Source organism: Gekko japonicus, unplaced genomic scaffold (genome assembly GCF_001447785.1).
Source record: "Gekko japonicus isolate JY-2015 unplaced genomic scaffold, Gekko_japonicus_V1.1 scaffold348, whole genome shotgun sequence".
In the NCBI taxonomy this organism is placed as follows: domain Eukaryota; kingdom Metazoa; phylum Chordata; class Lepidosauria; order Squamata; family Gekkonidae; genus Gekko; species Gekko japonicus.
In genome coordinates this window covers 555,297-570,638 of record NW_015159720.1, presented here as the reverse complement: position 1 = coordinate 570,638, position 15,342 = coordinate 555,297, and the positions used below count along the sequence as shown (strand labels likewise).

Here is a 15,342-nt window from a genome sequence, read left to right as displayed (position 1 = left end):
TTTTTTTGCCCCGACATCTTTGTTTTATTGTTTACTTTTTAAAAATTCGTGCCGCGCAGCTTAAGAATGAGTCTTCCTGCCTCTCTTTAAACAATTCACCGAAAGGTAACACCACTCTTCCAAAATTTCACTCCCCCCCTCTTCTTTCTATTAATTCAGTCTCTGTTTATTCGGGAGGGGGGAATGTGCTTATCTCTTTTTTAACGTTTCCGATCGCCAACTCATGGTTTCGGCCGATTGCTCCTCTTTTCAAACGCTTTTCCGCTTCATCACTCGGTGATGTCTGGCGGCTCTGCTAGTCCCCATGTGGGGCACTGTCGCGGCAAGGGCCATTGGGGCATGGGGCGAGCCTCAATTTCCGACCTTCGGGCCGGTAAAGAGGCACATCCCCTGTGCGCCCTGGATCGGAACCTCACCCTGAGGCTCCTTAGGGTCTCCGCTTGTGCGGATTCCCCCCCCTAAACCACGCGTGGGCAAATCGCCTCCGGGAGCCTCCCGAAGTTGCGACCGCCATTCACAGAGACCAAACCGAAAGCCCCTTTTTTCTTTTTCTTGTTTTAAACTGCCAGTCACTTTGGATAACGCCTGAGCCCTGGTATTATAAGAGAGGGAGTACAGATTCCCACGCTCCACCCTAATTCTATAAATCTCTATTATGCTTCCCACTTAAGTAATCTGTTTCCTAAATGAAAGAAGCCCCAAATGTTGTTCAGAGGGTTATGATAAGGGGGAATCAACATACCACCAAGTCATGACATCTGACCGATTGCTGCTCATATGTGGATCTGCTGCTGAAGTCATGAAATCAGCCATCCTCCAGACACTGGCTGAAATGCACCTTGGAAAGGGTGCCCCCACCAGTCAGACAGGCCTTTGCAGAGGCTTTCAATCATTGCCAACTTGTAGTAAACAGCCCTTACAGGCAACCCCCCAAGGTGAGAAAGTAGCTGGTCCATGAAGCATCTGACTGCTTCCTCAAGCTGCAACTTCGGGATGAACTGAACCGGCGGGGATGTGTGTGCATGCACATTTTTCACAAGTATTTTCATGAGTATCAAAAGGCCCCTGGCAATTTGGGAGGTAGGAATGATTATAGCAATTGGGGCTGCAAGCCTTTGCCTATTCAGAAAGGTCTCTCTCTCTCCTCCCCCCTCCCCCTCTCCCCCCTCCCATCTTTGATTGCCAAGAGCTGCTTTTGGAAGTCCTTCCCTGGGTGTGTGCCTGTTTGATGTCTGTAGCAGCTTCGGCCTTCTCAGTGGTAGTTCCCACCCTATGGAATGTATAAAATTTCTTCTCAAGTTAGATTTTGCAGATTTTTGCAATGTGGTGTTATTCCAGCAACCATTTGCTGGTAAAGGTCTTGATGATTATGGGTTCTGTATTTGAATGTTGGGACAAAGGAGTTTTTCTGACTGTCTGTAAGTTCTTGTTTGGGATGCTCAGGCAGACTAATGTATGTACTTGAGGGTTAACTTTGCTGTTGTACTATGTATTGTGGTGTGAGTTGTATTTATTGTTTTATGGATTACATGTTGCAAGTTGCTTTGAGTACAGATAATATTTTTGAGACAGATAACATTTTTAAAATAAGTAAAGTGTTGCCCTGAATAGGTTTTGCTTGACTTTGGTGACATTAGTACATAGCCAAATCTAACTGGCTTGGTAGCATCACATGTAATGTGATTGGCTAGGCTCGCCCATGTGACCAAACCTCATCAGTCCCTATGTGATCCTTGATTGGGTAGGGCCATTCTGGGAAAGAAAAACAAGTTCTAAGTGGGAAACAAAATGGTGTTAAAGCGACAGCAGATGGGGGAACAATGCTAGCAAAAAAACTTCCAAAAAAGGAATATTTTCATATTTTAAGTGGAAATATTTCCAGGTGTATAGAGGGAGCTGGAAATATTGCAGTATTCTTACTGGAGCAGAAATTTGCAAGGGAGCCAACTTCAGTGTCCCAAGGCCTGAGTGAATGAGTTGGCCCCATACATGGGAAGAATTCCATGCTGAAAATAGCGCAGGATCCTTCATAAACCCAGTGACCGAAGAATATTCAGACTAATGGGACACCCAATTCTTGAGCACTGTAAACTGAGGCTGTTAAACTAATACCGAGAAGAAAGTGAAAGAGTGAAAAGTCCAGGCAGTAACCTGATCCTTCCAGAAGGTTTACAGCCAACAGAATCACCTTCCACAATTCTTTACAAACACCTTTTTGGTTTGAGAAAATATTGGTTTGGCTTCAGGAAAGTTCCTTTGCTTGAAACACTACCAGATGCAGAGCCATGGCTGAGCTTCAAGGAAATGTTCCAAAAGAAATACCAAATGGGTCTCACCAGGGATGCTGTTTCAGTTTCCTTATTCTTCATGCAAATTAGAGATCCTCTAAATCCAACTATGGGACATCCAGGACACAATTCCTGCCTTCGTTCAAAACTGGCCCCAAAAGAGACTGTCAGAGTGTCAATACAGTCCGAGCCTCAAAGTATATACTGCTGATTTTATAACTTCACCAGTTTCCAGTCCCAGTTGAAATAGCTAGTTAAAAATATATATATATCTTACAGCACTAAGCAGCCCGGATCCAGAATTACCTAAGGACTGCCTTGTCTCGTTACGTTTGTATTGTATTTCTGTTTTGATTTTCTTCCAAATGTTGGCTCCCAAAGTAACTATCAGGAATCAGACAACCCTGAAATATGTCTTTATTTAGATATTTGTTTCAGAGGATAGCGTTTTGGTCTGAACAGCTAGATTCGAGCCTAGTAGCACCTTAGAGAACAACAGGATTTTGGGGGGTATAAGCTTTCAAGAGTCAGTGCTCTCAATGGTATCTGAGAAAGGAAGCTTTCACACTAGAAAGCTTATACCCCCAAAATCTTGTTGGTCTCTAAGGTGCTACTAGCGTAGAATCTATTTAGATGTTTATACTCCTGTTTTCTCCACAACAGTGTCGTGATACACAAATTATGGTAAGGCTGGCCTTGGATGAGTTTGATCTAAGGTGTCAGTACAGTGACAGCATGTGTCAACAGAGGGCATGTGACTGCAGGGAGGCTGGCCAGAACTGGATTGAGGCAGTGCAACCTGGCACTAAGTGTATTGCTAGGAGGTTGCATCAGCTATGAGCTGATTGGTCAGCAGGTGTATAAATGTACAGCTTGTACAGCATTCTTCCCCTTCTCCATGTATCAGTTGCTGCGGAGCATATTGACACTCAGAGCTGTAAATAGGTGGTGGCTTGGTGTAAATAAATCACTGTGGTTGCACCAAAGTACCTGACTCCAGCGTTTGTGGGTTCTCTATCTCCCTTGGGCACTAACGTGCCAGCCAGCATTCCGCGCGGACCGCGACAAACAGAGACCCAGAGTTAGGGATGGGAATGAACCAGCTGACAAACTAAAGTTTGTCTCGAATTTTGGGCATTCTGTGGTTCGTAAAGCAATGTTCACAAACTGAAGAACCACCAAGAACTTTCACAACTTTGATGCAGTTCATGGCAGTTTGTGAAGAGCAGAAAGCAGGGGTTTAAACCCCTGCTTTCAGCTCTTCTAGAAAAACTGCTGTTTGGTTTAAATGCCCTCCCATTTTTTGCTCCCTGTGAAAAGCAGCAGGGAGCAGAAAGCAGGGGTTTAAACTTTAAATGGCTCATGAATCAATAGGAACTGGGTTGGTTGACGAACCAACCTGCCCATTCATATGGGTTCATGGTTTGGTTCGTGGTTCAGCCACTAACCATGAACTGAACCGCAAAAATGTGGTTTGTGCCCATCCCTACCCAGAGTGGGTTGCAACATCATGCTCACCTCCATTTTATTTTCACAACAACAACCTTGTGAGGTGTGATATGTTGAGAATGATTGGTTCTATGTCACCCAGCAAGCTTCCATGGCAGGTTAGGATTTGAAGTTGGGTGTCCCAGATCCTATTCCAGCATTCTAAAAACTATACCATGTTGCCTGTCAGTCAGCACGGGAGGGGGGGTATAGGTAGATGGCCTATATAGCTCTTGCTCAGGGTTGGGCTCTCTGTGGAAGCAGCAAGCCGCATCCATGCTGACCTTGCGCCCACCCTTGGTTCATGTTTCTGGACCTCGCTCCTGTTCAGATTCCTGGCGTCCCAACCACCTGCTTCAGACAACAATCCTCTTGGACTCTCGGTTCTTCTTCAAGAACAGCTGTGCCAGAACTATGGCTTGCCCAAGGTCATCCAGCAGGTGCAAGTGGAGGAGTGGGGAATCAAGCCCAGTTCCCCCAGATTAGAGTCCGCGCACTTAACCACTACACCAAACAAACTGAAGGCCTTCAAATAAAGAAACCACTCTTGAGCTTCTCAGAAGCCAGTTACAGCTTTGGGAGCCCTTGTTTTGCTCTGCAGCACATTCAGTTAAGCACCATCCAGACCAGTTGGTTGGGAAGCCTGATGGCACCCTAGAATCTCAGCAGAGCGTACGTGAAGTCCTTCACCAGCCAGCCACTAAGCAGTAATGTAAATATATGGGAAATAAAGAGCTCTCATTGATCTTTACTCTCAAAACATAACCTCATAATTAACAACAAATGCAGAAATATGTTATAAATAAATGGTACGCTTGGTACATTAGCCCACAGGATGGCCGTAAATTGGAGGGCTTTAGCATAAACTTGGGAAACCACTAATGGGATCCTGCACTGCTTGTTCATTGCTTCAGCAGTAAAGAATTCTTCTGTGATGGGCGCTTGCAGACTGTTATGACAGACTTGCATGTGATGCTTCTTTTTTTAATCTCCTGGACACATCTTTTGAAGTACCTGCTGAGATTGTACCTGGCCACTGTAGCACCCACCTGTGCTTGTTGGCACTTTTCACTTGGTATTTGCTGCTAAAAAACTGAAGATGATGAGAAGGTGCACAGTAGTGAGCCATTGTACAGGTTGTAATCGAGAGCAGAATGGGTATGGCAGAGGCAGCTGAAGTTGGAAGGACCAGCACAATGGTCCTGGTTCTGGCTCCTGTCACCATTGCCATGACGATCTCGAGCCTTCCCCAAAGTACAACTCGGGGACACCCAATCAGAATAAGCTTTCAGCTCCCAGGCAGGCACAAAATACCCTGGAGCAACCGCATTCCCAATCAGCCCAGCCACCTGGCTTGGACAATTTCTGAGGAAAGATCTGGGCTCAGCTCAGAAATACTGGGGCAGTAATGACCCAGTATGATGGACAGCCCATGGCTGTGCTGGCCACCACCCTGTTTGCAACTTTGGATGGGCAGCACAAGACCACACAACCCGAGGCTGCCCTGACAGAAGCGCTTGCACTTCCTAGGCAACATCCAGACACAGAAGACCTACACTAGGAATGCCCAAGGTCCACACAGCTCCGAACAGGGATTGCCACCAAATTGGTGCCAGACCATGGGAGAAACCCAAAGTAAAGGCAGGGAACCTGTTCTTTTCCCCTTTAAAATTTAATCCTTATTTTGTATAAATACGTAGTATAAGGAAAGGAGACTGCTTGTTTCCACGTTTTCTTTGTACCCTTGTTCATCCTGAATGCTTGAACAGAAGATGAATATTCTTTTTATGTATGTATTATTTATTTATTAAACTAACTTATAATTTGAATTAGGGGTGTGCGCTCAGTAAAAACTGAGCTGAATACAAACCTGAAAAATACCTTGTCGGTATTTTTCAGGTATTTATTAAACTGAATTCAGATTAGGGAATCTGATCAGCTACTGAATAGCTGAGCCTGAATAGAAGCCAAAAGAATTTGGCTTTTATTCGGGTAGCTATACCTATACTGAAGTGGTTGAGCTCCCCAGCAGCTTGGAGTCTTTGCAAAAACAATCTAAAGGGAATGTCCCTTTAAATGACTTTTGCAAAGCTTTACCGCATGCTAGTGAACTCCAAAGCAGCTGGCTAGCTCACCCGGAAGTGGTTTGGGGATTGATTCTCCATTATACCCTATGGGGATCTTCCATATACAATGGAGACAAATAAATTCAGCAATCCCGATTATTTCACGAATCCCATTGAGCTTTGGGAACATCAGGAAAAAGTTATGTTTTTCAGGTTTAGTATATCCTAACTCAAAAAATACCATATTTTTGTGCACACCCCTATTTTGAATGGTCTAAGGCTGATTTCTGTAAACATGCGACACCTATTTGGTCTTGCTGTCTGAAGTCTGAAGATTACTCCTGCACTAGTTTGTACGAGCGAAGCAGGAGGTGTGACAACTAGTTGGATCCTCTAAATGTCAGTGCAGAAGCTGAGTCCTAGATGTGCGACTCTGTTTAGTGGGAGATACTCTTAGCATTGCTGGTGGCAGTGGTTTTTATCCAGTTTGTTTTTGCAACCCCCAGAGAGAGAGAGAGAGAGAGAGAGAAGAGAAGGAGCAGCATCACTGAGTGGATACTTGGGATGGCCATGCAGTCATGGCTGACTTGGGGACGAACTTGAAGGAAAAGGAGGGATTTGTGCATCTGTTCCTTCACATCAGCTCTTCTAGTTTGGGGGATTTTATTTCCTTTTTAAAATGAAGCTATTTGGGCCATTGTGTAGATTTCAGTATGAGGAAATTGCTTCTGTAATATGCAGCTATTCAAGCAGCTAATGAACTGGTGGTATAGATTGATGGTCAAGCTCTCCTCTGAAGCTACCGGTGTAGTTGGCAGACTACTAGGTCAGAATGAAACTGGGCTTGGTTTTCTTGACTTCTTTTCATCCTTCCTGGCTCTTTAACAGTAGTCTGCAGGAAAGGTTGGTCAGGAGGGCTCATCCCCTCTTCCCCAGCTATCACCTGTTGCACATATTGGAGACCCCAGAGAATGAGGCTATCTGCACATGTCCTCATGCTCAAGGCATGTTGTCTTTTCTTTGTTGGTCATGTCGTAGACCGAGAGACAGAAACCAGCATGGGTAAGAATGGTGTAATAGTTAGAATGCCAGACTAGGCCTCAGAAGATGTGGGTTCAAACCCCCCCATCCAGCTCACAGAGAGAGACTTTTATCCTGTTGCTCTTTCTCAACCTTAATCTATTCCACACGGTTGTTATGAGAAACCACGTATGCCAATCTGAGGTTCTTGTAGGAAAGGTGGGCTAAAAACTTAACAGACAGGAAGAATAACAGAATTAGATTTTTGTATGCAAGATTGTACCCTTGCTTTTCTCCATTTCCCTTATTAAAGGGCTTTCTCTCTGCCCACCTGTCTTGTACCACCTCTTTTGGGATTGTAATCCCTTTGGAACAATGATAAATTCAAAGCATTTTGTGGAACAATCTGGCAGATTAGGCACTAGCAAAACGGTTCTACATTACTCATACCAGAGTTGCCAAAGATGGCCGAGACTGTCAGACTGCATTCAGACATTGCAATAAACTGTGGTTTGATCGAATCCATTAGTCGTGACATGTGACTGTAGCTAGTCCAACAGACTGTTATTTTATTTTTTAGTAGGTACCAAAGCAGGATTTCAAAATGGGGTTTTAAGATGGTTTCCTGACCACTACTGGTGCTGATTATTGTTTCATTACAAGATCTGCATTCACAGCTCATACCTTGTGGCTGCTTGGCTGCAGTAACAGCAATATATAGGAGGTTTGCTCTCCTTATCGGGGATGCAAAGAAGCAGGTTGCTCCGGAGTTCATGCACAAACTGGGATTTGTTGCTTGCATCTGGTAGACTGAACAGAGCTTGTTGTGTCAGATGAGGTTTAAGGGAAACAGCGTTTGTCACATTGTCTGAATCCAGTCTCAGGGTGTGGGGGAGCTTCCTGAGCCCACATAGTCAGTGTCTCCTTTTGGTGTGCCAATGAAATTAAAAAGGTCAGGTGGGTAGCTGAATTGGGAACAGAGGGATGGGAGAAGGTGGAGGTTCTCCACGTCCTGTTGATGAAGTACTGTGATGAGTGACGTTCTTTCAGGCAAAACTCTTATTGTGGGTCTTTAAATCCGTTTCTCTTTTGAAGGCTTCAGACACGGAGACACACGGCTCAGCGAATCCTCGCTGCTTTTGTCTAGAATATTTTGAAATACGTTTCTGGAATACTTTGTTTGAGATTTGATTGTGGCCTTATCCCAACAGGAGCACCCCTGGCATTGTGCAAGGCAACCTTGCCGAAAGCTCCGCTGAATCTGACTTAAGCTCGTACCATTTAATCATGTAATGAAAGCTAATCCCTCCCTCCTGTGTTTTCATTTGCTGCCTTTAAGCCCCATTCACCTGTGTCGGGCTTATCCTTGTTGCAAAAACATATTTTTTTTCATTCAGCCATTGCTTTTGAGGAGTTTTCTTTGGTTAAAGCACTTGAACCCCGAGCTACTTGAAGATGTCCTGCATGTCCTTAAAAGGGGAGGAATGTGATTTCCATCACGGTGTTGTGTAAAAACCAGCTTTTGAAAAGAACTAAATCCCTCCCTTTGCTTTAGCTTTGAGACCCCCATAAGAGGTAATTATATAAGGGACCCTCAGCTTTGATGAGAAGGCTACCGCAGAAGACTGAGCTGGTCAAAAGATTCAAAGGGCTTCTTTATGCAAAGTCAGAGCAATTGGGGAGGGGGGTTACCTCCCATTACTGTCAACTTTGATTGGCAACATCTCCTCTTCTTTTCCAAGCAGAAGCCTTTGTCCGAGTCCTTAGCTCAGTCAACCCAGCACTGTTTGTTGCAAGACAATTGCTAGTGAGTTATGGGAGAGGAAGAAAAATTAAACAATTGTAAAACTCCTGTGAAACTCGCCCGCTACATTGGCTGCCCACTGTTTCTCTGTGAGATGGACTCTCAGCTTTGGTTTTGCTTCCTTCCTGTTGGACTCTGGTGGGGATGGCCTATTGTGCCCCAACTGTACATCAGGACTGACTGGAGCATTTAGTCTCTTTCAGTTCCCTGGAGAGCAGCTGCCAGTCAGAGTAGAAGACACTGACCTTGATAGGCCCGGTGGTCTGATTCAGTAGAAGGCAGCTTCTTGTGTACCTGTGCACTGTGTTCAAAGTCACTGCAGAAGTTTGCAGGTGCAGATGTTCAGGGATGTTGCCCAGAAGCACAATCCTCTTCCTCTCTATGTGCTTAGCATGTGCACATCATCAAGTTATAATACTTGAACTTTTTGAATGACCGTCTTTGCCTGTCTTGGGAATCATAATTCATTGTTGTCTAACAAGGTAGGGGTCTGTAAATAAGAATTCTCAGCACTGACCCATGAACTGTATAGGGTAGGGTCTACTGGCACATTTTACAGGAGGAGTTGGCAGAGTGAATCTTTTGCCACCTTCCCCAAGCCACCTGCTGTCTGCTCTGAAAATCCTTCTGGAGCGTCAAGTGAAGGCAGTCCACCCTGGCCCAAGGTGCTGCATTTTGGCCTCTGGCCTCAGTCCCAGACACCCATCAACCTCAGCAACAAGCTCTACTCACCGATGGGGGAGTCAGGCAGAATTACCTCCTTTTCCCTCTTCCACTAGCATTTTGCAGGCAGCTTGAGGAAGGGGAAGGCATGGGAAGATGCTCTTTGCCAACCCCTTCTGCGAACTTTCCCACTGGATATAACTCACAGTCACTTAGATTCTCTGAAAAAATTATGACCCCTGTGCTGGTCTGAAACCAATAGAAGTTTGCAGAATAGGTAGGCCTTTCATCTCTATCCTGTCTGATCTGAGTTCCTTAGGCTGCTGCCAAGGGAGATTAAAAAATGATGTTTTTAAAATGGATTTTTAAAAATTTTTTAATTGATTTTTTAAAAGGATCAACTGAAATAAGTTTTTCTCTCTTAAAACTGACGATTAAAATAATACAGGCATATTCCCAAGACTAAATTTGTGACCCTTTTATGAATTTATGAAAAGTTGCTTTTCTTTGTAAAGAGAGAGAAAGAGGTGTGTGTGGAAAACATCTTCCACCAGTTAACATGGAACACAGTGGTTAGGGTTGCCATCCTCCAGGTGGTGGCTGGAGATCTCATGAGATTACAGCTGGTCTCCAGGCAACAGAAATGAATTCCCCTGGAGAAAACGGCCACTTTGGGTGGGCACTATGTCATTATACTCCACTGAAGCCCCTCCCCTCCCCAAACCCTGCCCTCCTCAGGCTGCACCCCCCCCCCAAATCTCCAGGCATTTCCCAACCCGGCACTGGCAACCCTAACAATAGTTGATGATGGGGCCAGGCAAGTCACCTGAATGTCATCCTCCAACCCACCCATACGACTTCTTGCTCCTGTATTATGCATATGAACTCCCCAGTCTTTGGAACTACTCAGTACACTTACAAATAATGATCGTCTTCTTTTAGGGGGGGGGGGTAAGGCAGGCAAAGCAGAAGGGCAGACACAGCCTTCCTAAGTCAGATTCCTTGAAACGCTGGGAAATTTCATCCAGAATGTGTTCCAAGACTTTTAGGCAGTGCCAATATCTAAGGAGGTGCCTTCTTAGGCACCAGGCCAATAATCTGCCTTGCCCAGCGTGGTAGGAAATGTGTTGCGTTGAGATGTTGCCGTGGTCTGCAGTAGCTTATAGGGCTATGGAAACATGCCTCCCGTCAGATAGGTTAGACTTGCCAGCCACTTAACCACATGAACATTTGAGCCCCCAGCTAGTTTCTGATTGGGTTTTGACTTTTCCAGCACGAGGAAGCGGTTTCATTCAGTAGGCACCTAGGAAGAATCAGGCTTCCTCTTCAAACCCTTGGCTCCAAATTATAGGCGATGTTACTTGACACACATGAATTAAGAGGAAAAGTGCAGAGTTCCACCTCCTGAAGGGCCCCCTTTTTAAATCTGAAGTGTAGACCACATCCAAAACTTTGGCACAGAACTGTCATTTCTGCTGGCGATTATTTACCTCTCATTTTTCATGCTTCCCCAGAATGAAAAATGAGCGGGCAACCAATATGTACCTTACGTGCTGATTTTTTTAAAAAAAAGGTTTGCAAGACCAGATTCAATTAAAAAATTACACCAGGCTCCTGTGGTTTTTTTGTGGCTTTTTTTTTTGCATAGAAGTTTTACTTTATTGATCTGGGGCCTTGACGTGGCGGGAGAACGTTCAGAGCAGTATTCAAGGCAATCTGCTGCTTTATGGAGAGTTATTAAATTTCCAGCAAAGTTCCTAAGTTAGCCTTAGCAGAGAAATCAAACTTTTGACCCTGAAGTAGGGATCCTAACTTATGATCCGACTTAGGAGCCCGCTCATCCTTATTAACCAGTTATTTGTCTTGACACTGGTATTTGGGGCACTGAGGACCCCTCCCCATAACTTATCCCGTTTACCTTTTCAGCTTTTGAGATTTCAAGTAGACCTCTTTCCAGCCAGTGCAGCTGTTGCATGATCCCCACTTCCCTGAGCTGTGGGAAGTTCCAGGCGTGCAGCCCAATTTCAAGACAACAAGGACTTTACTTGCTGAGTTTTAATTTGGTTAAGCCTGTGTGATTCATTAAGGGGTTTTGGTGCTATAGTGTCCAGTCAGAGCCAAGCAAGGGAGGGGCCCTCAGATGGAAACATCTGTCAGGATCCTGGTTAAATCAGTTCTCAACACTATTCACTTCGAAGAAAGTTAAGTTTATTGAGACATTGATAGATACCATACTGGACACAAGCTTTGTTAGGACTGAAGGTGAAAGCACGAAGATCGCAGATATATTGTGTTCAAGCAAAGGCACAAGGATCAGGACTAGGCCTGCCAAGCCGCGGCGGGGGATCCGCGATCCTGTGAAGACGTGCAGATCCCCCGCCGCGGCTTGGCAGCCCTAATCAGGACCCAATCACCCCACAGTATTTGCCCACCAGAAATAACAGTGAACTACCCCCCCACTAAGCACGTACCCCTCTACATAAATAAAACAGAACAACAGGTCTCTGCGACACAGGCCCAATCTGCATTTAGCATTTTCTCAGTTGTTTTACCAAACCCACACTGGAACAGAAAAAAGATGCAGTTCAAAACCACATTTGGCTACCCTGGGCCAACACCATACTGACTGCAGAGTCACCCCCAAATGGCCATAAAACAGCCATAAATCTATGCAGACAGCCACCATAAAACCAGAGATCAAACAAAGTAAAAGCAGAATGCAATCTGGACACTGACATAAAATGTGGCACTCAGGCAAAGTGAAAGTGGCATGCAATGTAGACAGTGTGGGTTTGGTATAACAGCAGAGCAAATGCTAGATGCAGACTGGGCCACAGTGTCTGGCACATCAAAGCATTTAGGAAAGCGAAAGCATTTCGATCTTCACACCCCTCCCCCCCGCCTTCCTCTATGGCAGGCGAACTATAAAATGCACAGTGAGCCTGACACATCTCCATTTTAGGACTACCGGCATAAAGGTGGCAGAATACAACGATCTTGGGGCACCCATCTAGCATGATTTCAGTTGGCCTGGGTGGCGGCTGCATGAACAGGACACAACTGATAGGGAGGGCTGTATTCAGTTACAGCTTTTGTTCCGGTTGATGCCCAGCCCCCCTTTTTCTTTTCTCATCTCCCCCTTACTCCGACTCAACCACCCTTTACTTTGCAGGTGAGTGTTAGGGTTGCCAGCCTCCAAGTGGTTATGCAAAAGTATATCTCACTGTGTATATAGCACTGTGTATATAGCACTGTGAGCGCCAGTTTGGTGTAGTGGTTAGGTGTACGGACTCTAATCTGGGAGAACCAGGTTTGATTCCCCACTCCTCCACTTGCAGCTGCTGGATGACCTTGGGCAAGCCATAGTTCTGTCAGAGCTGTTCTCTGAAGGACAGTTCTGGAAAGAGCTCTCTCAGCCCCACCTACATCACAGAGAGTCTGTTGTGGGGAGGGGAAGGGAAAGGAGTTTGTAAGCCGCTCTGAGACTTCGAGTGAAGGGTGGGGTAGAAATTCAGTCTCCTCCTCCTTCTCCTCCTCCTTCTATAGATGTATGTTTAAGGTAGATCAATGTTGTGCTTTTTATTTTTATTTTTTATTTTCCTATACCGTTATATAAATATTGATGTCAAATATGATCAAAAATAGGTTTCACCCCAACAATACATCAAAGCGCAGGTTTACATTCTGTTCAAACATCCAGATGGCACCTTGTCAGTTTCAAAATCACTAGTCCCAGGGGGGACTCTGGTAATTGACTCGTTTCGAATACAATCTTTTTGTATTTGATGTATATAAAGGACATAAGGCGCAATAATTTTCCCTTCGTGAGCACAAAGACTCTTAAGATAGCAGCATATTTTCTCGGGTCCCATCGGAACTGAAATAAATAAAAATATTAATGCATCAATAGAATTTCATTCATCCTTATTTATAATTATTAAAATTATTAAAAGAGCTCACCCCTTGCGGCAAATTTAATCACCTCTCTAGGATAGCATCTCTCTCGAGTTCTATCAGGCAGATGCAAATTTGGGGTTTTGCTCAGTCTATTTCTTTCGCGCCAAGCCCCATAATCATGAGCAGCTGTGTCAAAAACACATTTCCTTAAAGTGCTGGTGTGTTTTATCATCCTTGTTCCAATACACATTTCATGGAATAAAACTCTACAGTTTAGAGCAGTCATAACCATTCCGAAAATGTTTTAAAGTGCCCATGCTTATTCTTTAACAATGTAGACAGTCATAGTACCGGTATAGTTCACCAAAAAAACCACAAAAGCATTCCCTTGGGGCTTCCGCCTCATTAAAATCCTGCAATTTAGAACAATCATAACATTTCTAACAAAGTTTTAAAGTATCCATGCTTATTTCACAGCAATGTCACAATACAAAAAATCGTAGCGCTATGGTTAAACCAATAGAACATTCCCTTTGGGGCTTCATCCTCATTAAGTTCCTGAGGTTTAGAGCAGTCAGGACATTTGTTTTAAAGACTCTATGCCTATCTCACAACAGTGTCCCAATACAGACAATCATAGCAACGGTATGGTTTAACCAATAAAACATGAGAGGTCTGTTTCTCAGCCTATTTGGGACCATCGTGTCCAATCTATGTATCCAGTAGCATTCTTTTTGTGCCAATAGTCTATTACTATCCACATGTTGGTATTTGACAGAACTTGAGAGTTATGCTATCCTAGATAGGTTATTAAGTTTGTCGCAAGGGGTAAATGAGCTCTTGCAATAATGTTAATAATTATAAATAAGGATGAATAAAATTCTATTGATGCATTAATATTTTTATTTATTTCATTTCCAATGGGACCCTAGAAAATATTCTGCTATCTTAAAAGTCTTGTGCTCACAAAGAGAAATTATTGTGCCTTATGTCCTTTATATACATCACGGTCCTTGAAAAAGATTGAGTTCGAAATGGGTTGGCCATTTAACTTGCAGGGAAATGTCCAGTGGGCCCCTGGTGGTCAGGAGCAAATGGAGTCCCACCCCAGCAACTTTGCCCTACCCTCAGGCAGTGTTCCCTCTAAACTGAGTTCGTGTGAGCTAGCTCACAGTTTTTGAGCCTCTGGCTCACACATTTTTATCTTAGCTCAGGAAGGATGGCTCCAGAACAAAGTAATTTATGCAGTAGCCAAATCGCTCACTCACAGCTTTAATGCCAGTAGCTCACAAAGTAGAATTTTTGCTCACAAGACTTCACAGCTTAGAGGGAACATTGCCCTCAGGGCTGCTTGGCCCGGGTCCCTCATCAGCCATGGCACTGCACTGCTTCCAGTTGGGGGGATGATGCAGTGGGCGAACTGATGCCCATTGCTTGTCCTACTGAGCTGCCACACCTTCATTGCCAGCACAGCAGGGGGCCGCTCAGCTTAACGTGCCCCAGACCTGTTTTCGTTTCCTAGGTCATTCCAGTGAGCGTGCCAAGTGGAGCTGTTGAGAGGGGAAGTGGTCTGTTGTCTGGTTTTTTTTTTAAATGCTAACTAATCTGTTTGGGCATGTGCAGGGGTCCCCCCCAACCCTCCCCCCTATTAAGAAACACCAGCTTTGTTTGTGGGTGGCTCTGTTTCACTTCTCTCCTTATGAGCATGAAGCTGTCCAGTCAGCTGTGATGAAGTAGGGGTAGACCTCTAGGGAGAGTGCTGGCGTAGATTTCTTATTCCTGACATGGCTATTAACTGTACCGCATGACTTCTGTCCCCTCCTCATCCCTTTCTCCAGGTGCAAGACATTTCCTTCAGCCATGACTGCCGCTGGGTGGTGGTCAGCACCCTCCGGGGCACGTCCCATGTCTTCCCCATCAACCCTTATGGAGGGCAGCCCTGTGTCCGCACACACATGTCGCCGCGGGTGGTGAACCGCATGAGCCGCTTCCAGAAGAGCGCGGGGCTGGAAGAGATTGAGCAGGAGCTGACGTCCAAGCAGGGTGGCCGCTGCAGTCCTGTCCCGGGGCTATCGAGCAGCCCGTCTGGTTCGCCTCTTCATGGTAAATTCTGGGG

The 15,342-nt window shown here is 45.0% G+C and overlaps 1 protein-coding gene across 4 annotated transcripts in view; it reads left to right on the top strand.

Annotated features, from left to right (window-relative positions):
• BCAS3 (breast carcinoma amplified sequence 3) overlaps nt 1–15,342 on the top strand; it is an 812,136-nt gene that overhangs the window by 285,729 nt on the left and 511,065 nt on the right. For all 4 annotated transcript variants that reach the window (XM_015420601.1, XM_015420405.1, XM_015420473.1 and 1 more), the window contains exon 15: nt 15,065–15,329. In XM_015420601.1, the coding sequence (XP_015276087.1) occupies nt 15,065–15,329 (265 nt within the window). The remainder of the gene's footprint in view (nt 1–15,064; nt 15,330–15,342) is intronic.